General features: G+C 44.4%; 1 protein-coding gene across 1 annotated transcript; it reads right to left on the reverse strand.

The window, feature by feature from the left end:
• Nucleotides 1-1,946: 1,946 nt before the first annotated feature.
• Nucleotides 1,947-9,146, reverse strand: SRP9 (signal recognition particle 9). Its single transcript, XM_008149795.3, has 3 exons — nucleotides 8,935-9,146; nucleotides 4,744-4,812; nucleotides 1,947-3,137 (listed from the first exon to the last, which is right to left on the reverse strand). The coding sequence occupies exons 1-3, from the start codon at nucleotides 9,004-9,006 to the stop codon at nucleotides 3,018-3,020; spliced, it is 261 nt and encodes an 86-aa protein (XP_008148017.1). The 5' UTR covers nucleotides 9,007-9,146; the 3' UTR covers nucleotides 1,947-3,017.
• Nucleotides 9,147-9,562: the final 416 nt, after the last annotated feature.

Below are 9,562 nucleotides of genomic sequence, written 5' to 3' on the forward strand. Positions count from 1 at the left end.
GTCTCAAGTTCGATTCCGGTCAAGGGCATGTACCTTTGGTTGCAGGCACATCCCCAGTAGGAGGTGTGCAGGAGGCAGCTGATCGATGTTTCTCTCTCATTGATGTTTCTAACTCTCTATCCCTCTCCCTTCCTCTCTGTAAAAAATCAATAAAATAAAAAAATATTTTTTTAAAAGTATGTTTTTGGGACTACTGGGGATACTTGAAGATCTGTAGGTTAAATAATAGTGTTATGTTAATGGTTACTATCTTGATTTTGAATTTTTTCTAAATGAATATCCGTGATCTTAAAAACACACATTGAAGTATTTCAGTAATGGAACATGTCTGAAATGGTATATGTATTAATACGAAGCAAACACGCATTTGCTTTATAACTATCTAGATATATATTTCTCTGTCTGCTCTCACCTCAAGCTTTTGCTTCCTTCTTTTTCACCAGGGGGCTCCTCCGGGGCACTCCCTGCTCTTTAGATTCTTACCAATAAACAGCCAATGGAAAGATCAGTGATTGCACCAGACCCTGTATGTATTTTATTATAGTTAACTTGTCAAAAGGGCATATCACCCATTACTCATTATAAAAGTACTAGCAGCCTGGTGCACAGGTTCGTGCACCAGTGGAGTCCCTCAGCCTGGCCTGCACCCTCTGGCAATCTGGGACCCCTCGGGGGATGTCGGAGAGCTGGTTTCAGCCCGATCCCCACAGGCCAGGCAGAGGGACCCCACCAGCATATAAGTATGCATATAAAATCTTTGGTTAATCTCTTCCCCCCCTGCCCCTCCTCCCCCTTGAGATTCATCAGTCTATTCCATGCCTATAGTTTCCACTTCTGCCTTGAGCGTCTGCCCCCTGGTGGTCAGTGCATGTCATAGCTACTGGCCTGTCGGCTGGTTGGCCAGTCACTTAGGCTTTATATATAGATTACCTATTTCAAGATTAACAGATTATAAATCCAATCGACATTAAAGGAGTGGGTGGGGGTGGCGATACTAAATGGCTAACTTACAAAATGTCCTGCAGAGAGAATATTTTGTAAGAATATTACATAGCATTGTTTCATATCTGTCTTCTCACCATTTTTATAATCAGGATATTTACCACTTATCACCAACCAGTTCTCAATCACTTTATTTTGTGCAGCCACAAATAAACAATTTTCCACACCCCCTATCCCCCATAAGAACACACTATGAGGGCAATCTTGTATTTCCCAAATGCAAAAAAAGGGCATTTAATAACAGACATAGCTTGGCAGAAAAGGCAGATATTACCAATAAATAATCGTTCAATTATAATGATGAGAAAGTGTAAGAGCTAGCCACTTATAGTAATGGCTACCATTTATTGAGCTTACTATGTTCCATGCACTGTTATAGGATTATGCCATTTAATCCTCAGAAAGTCCTGTGAGTATTGCTAACCCAATTCACAGAAGAAGATGGAAGCTTCCAGAAGGGTGTTAAGGCCACAGAAGTAGAAAGCAGAGGAGACAGAACTGCAGCCTGGCAGTCTGCCTTGGGATCTCTGCTCTTAACGACTCTGCTGTCAGCTCCTCAGGATGCAAAGGACCCAAATGCTAGGCCCTCCCTTCCCGGTTGCCTCTGTAAAGGAGTGCTAACAAGTGGAAGATGTAAATGAGAAAGAAAAAAGGCCAAAAAATTCCTGATCCCATTAATTATGGGGGAGAAAACGCCACAAACGCAAAAAAAACCCTACACCATTAGATCACTTTCCTTAATCAAGAAAAGAACCTTGCCCTAGAAACTCAGGTCTTGAGCTTTTAATTAACACAGGACAGCTCAGAGAAATGTAGAATACCAAGAAACAAAACAAAATTTACTTACAGTATCATTATGCTCAATTTAGACTAAATGAATACAGTATATGCCAGTCAAGAAATGAGTAATTCTTGTGAAGTTAAAAATTTCAAGAGAAACAATATATATTCACATAGTTTATTTACTGACCTCTTTGAAACATGTCAAAATTCATATGGCTCATAGAACTTTCCATATTAAAATGCTGCTCAACACGACAAATTCCTAACAAAAAAATATTTTAATGTAGGAATCAACATATGACATTACATTGGTTGGTAAAATTCAGGTTACAGATATAAGATAAATATCAAATAATATTCTTCTGGCTTAATGGAAGCATAACAGCTGTGATAGTCATGCTTAACCCCTCGGTTAAGCAATGAGAGGAATGGGCAGGGGTATCGAAGAGGTACGCAAAGAGTTAACAGTTCGCATAATCCTTAGCCCTTCTGAGAACCTCCACAAGGGAAAGATGTGACAGATGCCCTGTAATGTGGTGGCTTCAGTCTATCAGTGACCGTTCTGTTCATGTGATTTAAGCACTGAAAACTAGACTCAAAGTCTGCTCAACAAGCTTGTAATACTAACAATCCCTTATATTCAAAAACAGTCTAAATTTGGAAAGTTCAAGATAAAGCATACTTGTTTTCATAATTACTTTTAGATACAATTGAGACTAGACTATATTGTACATAATCGGGTATACTGCTGTGCACAGTTAATTCTAGTTACCATATTTTGTATTTGTTGGTCATCAACTGCACAAATGTTACGCCCCAAAAGAAATGATCAATCCAGCAAAATGGTTACATTTAATTTTTTTTAAAGACAAATAAACTAAACTTAAGGTAGAATAGGCTTTTCCTGGTATCTCATTTTCAAATTATTGCTACAAACTTACTGAAAGAAATAATTACATATTTTCCCCAGCATCAAATAATCTGCAGAAAGTTTCCAAGATAGACACATTTCTTGTTCCATTTCCAAAAATAAATAAAGGCTTTCTCACGGAAAGCATTTGCATTCCTAGCTCTCTAAAGTAAACATTAAGAAGCAAAGTACAAAAAAATGGTCTCTCGGCTTCTGAATAGCCCACTTAGTTACAGTAAGGATTTTCTGTCCCAACACTGCCTCGAATTCAAAAGATATTTACTTCCCAAGAACATGGCAAACAGTCTTCATTTCAAACCAGTCAGTCCGTTTCCATGGCAACACTGCGGGATTCCTTGGCTACCATAAGTCGCATCAGTTGACTGTGGAATTTCTCGATCTTCTTTACATCTTGAGCTTGGTCTGTTCTGTACACCAAACACTGTCAGGAATTGTAAAAGCACACATTAACTATGCAGAAGCAGATGATCAACAGTGTACCAGATGTGTGACTGGGTAAAAATGTGAGTCTTTGCTAACTCTGTGCTGCTCTCTTCTCTCTGGAGGTGAAACTAAGAAAATCACACCCCTTAAATCTGTCACTGCTGTGGGTAAAAACACGGCATGAACTATCAGAAGCTTCTCAGAAATGACCAGTTAGGCAACATGTTAAATGCTGCTGTGGTCTGATGAGAAGAACTTGTCTTGAGTTTTTAATTAACATAGGGAAGACAGAGCTTAGGGGGTGTGAGGGCGGAGTGTACGTGAGTGATGGGGAGCCACGGGAGGTTTTCAGGGGTTAGGACAATCAGATTCGCATTTTTGAAACCACTCTGGCAGCCGTCCAGGACGACTGAAGGTGAACTGGAAGCAGGGAGTCAGGAGACTATTCTAATAGCCCAGGCAAGCGATGATGACAAGACCCTAAGCTTAAGAGACTACCAGTGAAGATGGAGAGCTCATGACAGGAAATAAATGCGGGGCTCGAATCCCCAACCCCCAAATGCCCAGACAAGTGGACAGAATGTACCAGAGGTTCAAGGTTCTTCAACTGAAGAAACAGGGGACACGAGAATGACGGACAGGAAGGGACCACATGATCCTCAAGCAGGAAGTGCAACTGAAACTAGGAAGCAGGAGGAGCCCCCTTGAGAAGAAGTGACGCTCCATTCTAGACAGGCTGACTGAGGAGTACTGAGGTTGGGGTGCTCAGCTTAGAACTAGTCAGAAAACAATACGAGGTAAATGTGCAAAACTGAGAATAGACAGCTACAGGCAGCATTGCATTTAATGGCTGGACAGATTACTCCACAAATGGTTTCAAAAGACAACCAAGGACAGAGTCCTGGAGAAATCAACCTTGCTGGGGGCACATCAGTGAAGCAATTAGCAAAGAATCAAACAGAAACAGAGAAAAAGAGAACAAGAAAAAAAAATTTTTTTAAAGAAAAAGAAAACAAGATAAAATGGAGACACAGATGCCAAAACAATGATTTCTAGGAGAGTGGTTTTCTGTATCAAAAGCAGTCAGGAGGTCAAGTAAGGTAGGAGGCGAGGAGACTTCTGGGCTTGAAAATTACGAGCTGCCGTGGTGTGGGCTCTCCCAAGAGCAGCTGCAGCGGAGGGAGCACGGCCTGCAGAGAGCGCATGGCAGAGGCACCGAGTGAAGGGGATGGAGCAAGTGACAAGAGTGAGCGGACAGGGAAGGAGAAACCTGTATCTTGTGTTCAAATACCATCACTTCTCACGTGCCGTACGAAAACCTTTGTCCCCTCATATCCAGCTTTGGCCTCTATATTCCTCTGGATTAAGGTCCAAATAGAGCAATTATTAAACTACACCCAGCATGCTATCTTAATGAAGTTAAATTAATTCCTCAAGAGCCCATGAAAGTAGCTTCTAATCTAGAATGTGGTTCTTGACTTCAGAATGAAATACAAAATAAGAGTCCTAACGGGCAATCTGCATAAATCCTATGTAAGTAATTTTAAACAAATTATTAACTCAAATCTGAAAGTATGCAACAAATAAAAAATATGTATACTTACAACTAAATCATCTGTTACTTTAATACACAAACTCCCATCAGAATGCCTATATTTGAGAACCACACGTGCCTGAAACAAAAAACACATATTTAGAAACAGTGATGTCAGAAGATCTTTCTCATAAATAATTTAGTCTTCAGGTTGGCCAAAATGATCCTTTAGAATTAACAGCCAAAATGTTCAAAGTCACCTTTACTGTAAACTTACTGAAATGAGGTAGATATACAGCATTCTAGTTCACTCCTATTGCTACCATTTATTTTGTAAAAAGATTTAAGGTGGTTTGGCATTTCCAGCCAATAAAAACATATACTGAAGGGGTCAAAGCATGCCACCTCCAAACAGCCACTAGGCCTAAGGACTGGACGAGCTGAAGGCAATAGGGCTCTGCCTTTTCTTGCCAACAGCGGGACATCAATCAACCCTAGTGAAGGTGACGTAACTGTCCCCTCTCCTTTACACAGGATTCTCATCTGTGCTACAAACTGTACCAATCAACGATGATTTACCATACATTTCCTCACCACCTTCCCATCAAGTTGTACCCCCTCCCAGGACCCCAAAACCTTTTCTTTTTCTAGCCTCAGTTCTGCACTTCATCACGCTTTGTTAAGCTGGAATACAGGTTCCTGATTCTAACGGCCGCCTCCTCCTATTTCTTTATGAACTCCAGTTCATAGGTAGTATTTCCCCCCGTTAATCTGTCTTTTGTCAGGTTAGTCTGCAGGGCCCCAACATTAAACCTCAGGGGATAACTAATCCAACACTCAGCCACAGAGGAATGAAGGAAAAAGAAGGGGGCGGGGGAGGAGGAGGGGGACACACAGCAGAAGTGGCTAGTTAGGTCCAAATCTATTCCTCTGAAAGCCAGTTCACACGCCCTTTCCCATGGCTCAGGAGGTGCATGAGGCTAACGTATTCAGCAAAATCATGTCTTTACAGTGAGGCCACATGATGCACTGTTACCAAAAAGCAGAATTCTGCTTTGAAAAGAAGCCTCCCTCAACAATTTCCCCAAATCTAGAATAACTCCTGTATCAAGTGCCACGCTACACAACACTTTTTGTTGTTCAGTATTAAATAATTAGTAGCCATGAACATGGTTTAGATATTAGCATATTTCAATAAAAGACATTTCCCAAGAGAGTTTGCAATTTCCATGAACATTATTTCTTTAAATGATGGATTCATAATAACGTATTAGTTTTTTGCTAACCAATATAAATAATTCTTGTTTAGTGTTTCAAAAAGTGCTAAGTAGCTATAAGCTAAACCAGGAACATAGTTTAAAATGGTTACAATGCAGTACCAGAAGCCTCAAGACAATTCTGCAAACTGCATCATAAGGCCTACCAGAGCTGTAACCTACAGATCTCCCATTATGCTCTGTTCTCCTGGGACTGAAAAAAAAAAAAAAAAGGCATGCCATCCCAGGAGATCTGTCTTGGCGAGGGAGGAAAGGGAATCACCAAGCACATAGGTAGATATAAATAATAACAACCAGGTTCATTATCTTTAGATTACCTGACTCTACTTACTGAATTGTTAAATTCAGTTTTACATATTTACAAAATTTCAATTCTCCAGAAACAAAATGAAACTTTAAAATGCTAAGTATGCCAACTATGTTAAAAGACTCACTGCCTTCATTAGGAGAAATGAGAGTTAAAGGGTCAAAGTATTATTGTAAGAGGGTTCATTCTGTACCTTGGGGGCATCTTAAGTTACCAACTCAGATGCCATGAAGAGAGAGAAATCAGGATTCTTCCTCTTCCAGCAACTTTGAATTCTACCAACCACAGATAACCCAAGCACAAGAGAGCATGAATTCAGTCCTACAGAAAGGCACCTGCAGGTAAAATGCTGAAAGGAAGTGCCTTAGACTGGGGGAGGGGAAGTGTACGGTTCCATGGAGGCGGCTTTGGAAAGAGATGTTTTCATTTTAGGGAAGGTAGGCTAAAGGCTAAAGGCTAAAGGCTGAAGGCACAGGCTGGGTGAGCCAGTGAGTGCTGCGGCTCCTGAGGCTACAGCCGAGGACGGGGAAATGGGGGCGACAGAGCCAGGAAGACCGAGAGAGGGTCAGACCACAGCTGGAAGTCTGGACTTGGCCCAGCCACCAACGAAGAACTGGCTTTTAAGCAGAAAACGAGAGGACTGGGTTTTCGTGTTTTATAGGCAGTTGTGGGGTAAGAGTGAAGGCGGGCTCAGAAGGCAGGCAGACCACACGGTCCAGCAGTAACACCACCTCCAATTAGAGAAAAGTCAGAGAGGATGGCGACGGGGACGTGTACCAGCTACAGCTTCACTGTGGGGGGGTGGGGGGGGTGGGGGGTGGAGAGAGGACATGTTCAGAGAGTTCTGACAAAACTTTTATTTTTTTAATATATTTTTACTGATTTCAGAGAGGAAGGGAGAGGGAGAGAGAGACAGAAACATTAATGATGAGAGAGAATCATCAATTGGCTTCCTCCTGCTCGCCCCCTACAGGGGATTGAGCCCAAAACCCAGGCATGTGCCCTTGACCAGAATCGAACCCGGGACCCTCAGTCTGCAGGCCGACGCTCTATCCACTGAGCAACACCAGCCAGGGCCTGACAGAACTTATTTACTTCTTGAGTCCTGGCAGGTAGAGATACGGAGTTGGGGTTGAGAGTTCTGGGTTCAAACTGGAGCGTCGTCGTGGACTACGGATGCCATTTAATTGATCTAAGGTGGTTTCATCATCTTCCTAAAGGGCTGAACTGCTCACATAAATTACACACATAAACATATGCAAAAAGCCTATCACACAAAAGGCACTCAATAAAACTGAAACTCACTCTTCCCCCCCCATCCCCTCACCTCCCTGTAAAAAAAAAAAAGAGTTAATAAAAAACCAGTAGAAGGCTGTCATGAAAATGCAGATGTTTTCAGGCCACTGGCATTTTCGGAGCTGCGTGCTCTCCCCCTGCTTATTCTAGACACGCTTCCTGCACGGCGGGCTCCGTCGCATTTAAACAGGGTAACTCTGGATGGGAGCTGGTCTCCTTTTCCCTGTTAAATATTCTTAGTTTAGCGGAAACCGGTGTGGCTCAGTGGATAGAGCGTCGGCCTGCGGACTGAAGGGTCCCAGGTTCGATTCCGGTCAAGGGCATGTACGTTGGTTGTGGGCACATCCCCAGTAGGGAGTGTGCAGGAGGCAGCTGATGGATGTTTCTCTATCATCTGTTTCTAACTCTCTATCCCTCGCTCTTCCTCTCTGTGAAAAATCAATAAAATATATTTTAAAAAATATATTCTTAGACAGCGGTACGGGACCCCTGGACAAAGGTCCAGTCCAGGCTCCCCGGGGCATGGCGTGAGTGAAGAATCAATCACCCAGAGAGGGAAGCCAGGAAGCGCGCCATCCACAAAGTACTCCTTTACATGAGCAAATGAATTAGAAAAACGTCTAATTCCTCTCGTCGTTCATTATCATTTTATGGTAAAGAATGGAACAAAATATTCTACAGCTTCTTGTGTTCTTATCAAGGTTTAGAGACCTAGCAGGACTTTTTGGTTAACAAGCGGGTGTTCCAAGTAATTTATAGACAATGACCATAAAATAAACCTTACCTTTTTAAAATAATGGCCCAACTTCTGTTGAGGGGGGGCAGGGGGGAAGCCCTATGAATCCATAAGCCCCCCTAAAATGGTTTGCAAACCTTGACCTTTAAGGGCATCGTGCTGAGGAAAGGGTGCAAGCGCCCTCACCTTCTCCAGCTGATGAAGCAGCGCTATTCTCGGGGGTGTCGATGCCTCCAAATTGGGGGTTTTTTCAAGCATGTTTACCGTTTTATTTTTATTTTACACGAGGAACCCTACCGCCCTGGCGTCGGGGGGAAATGGGCAGCAAATCCAGGCACAGGAAGTGAAGCTGTGGGGGAGGAGCCCGGCCCTTAGAGACACGTAAACCCACAAAAGTCCTGGGGATTGGGGGACGGGGAAAGGCCGGGGCAGAGCGGCTTAGGACCCTTGAAAGGACCCCGATTTTTGCCCATTTCAGGGCCTTCCCGGGCCGCTCATCAGAGAGGAGGCAGTAGGCACAGTGGGACCTGGAGGGGTCGGTCTCTCTCAGCCCCAGCCCCCCGCTCCCCCAAGTGCAGAGCGGCCGGCCGGGGGGACCCCGGACCCGGGGCGGGGCACGGAGGCACCGGCCCGCCGGCCACGTACCTTCATAGGGTCGGCGAGGTAGAGCTTCTCGGCCGCGCGACTGAACTCCTCCCAGGTCTGGAACTGCGGCATCGTGGGCCCGCGGCGGAACCGGAGAGGGAGGCAAGGCCGGGACCGGAGCGGCTCGACCCGGCCCACCTACCTTCCTACCTCCCGCCGCCGCCACCACCACCCGACACCGGGGCCCAGCCGACCAAGATGGTGGCGCCTCCTCGCACCAACGCCTCGTCTCATTGGGCGGCCGGGACGGCCCTCGACCAATGAGAAGTAGGGTTGTTGCAAAGGGGCGTGGCCTCGAGCGTGTGATTTTTTTTTTGGGGGGGGGAGCGGCCCAGAGAAGTCGAGAGCAGGGAGGCAGCTGGCCGCTCCCGCAGCGCCCCCTGCAGGACTGGAGGAGCGTCCGTCCCGCCGCCCTGTCGGCAATGGTCAAGGGCCCAGGTTCCTTCAACAACACCACAGTCTAGTAAGGAGAGGGGAGACATAAACATAAGAGTGCAACCGAATGCTCTTTATTTTATTTTTTAAAATATATTTTATTGATTTTTTAGAGAGAGGTAGGGAGAGAGATAGAAACATCGATGAGAGAGAAACATCGATCAGCTGCCTCCTGCACACCCCCTACTGGGGA

Source organism: Eptesicus fuscus, chromosome 24, assembly GCF_027574615.1.
Source record: "Eptesicus fuscus isolate TK198812 chromosome 24, DD_ASM_mEF_20220401, whole genome shotgun sequence".
Lineage (NCBI taxonomy): Eukaryota > Metazoa > Chordata > Mammalia > Chiroptera > Vespertilionidae > Eptesicus > Eptesicus fuscus.

What these genes read in the sequence shown, in the direction of transcription:
- SRP9 (XM_008149795.3), bottom strand. Translation starts at nt 9,006, where the DNA reads ATGCCGCAGTTCCAGACCTGGGAGGAGTTCAGTCGCGCGGCCGAGAAG. An exon ending in ACCTCGCCGACCCTATGAAG is followed by an intron (nt 4,813 to 8,934) that starts GTACGTGGCCGG and finishes TTTTTGTTTCAG; the next exon opens with GCACGTGTGGTTCTCAAATA. An exon ending in AAGTAACAGATGATTTAGTT is followed by an intron (nt 3,138 to 4,743) that starts GTAAGTATACAT and finishes AATTCCTGACAG; the next exon opens with TGTTTGGTGTACAGAACAGA.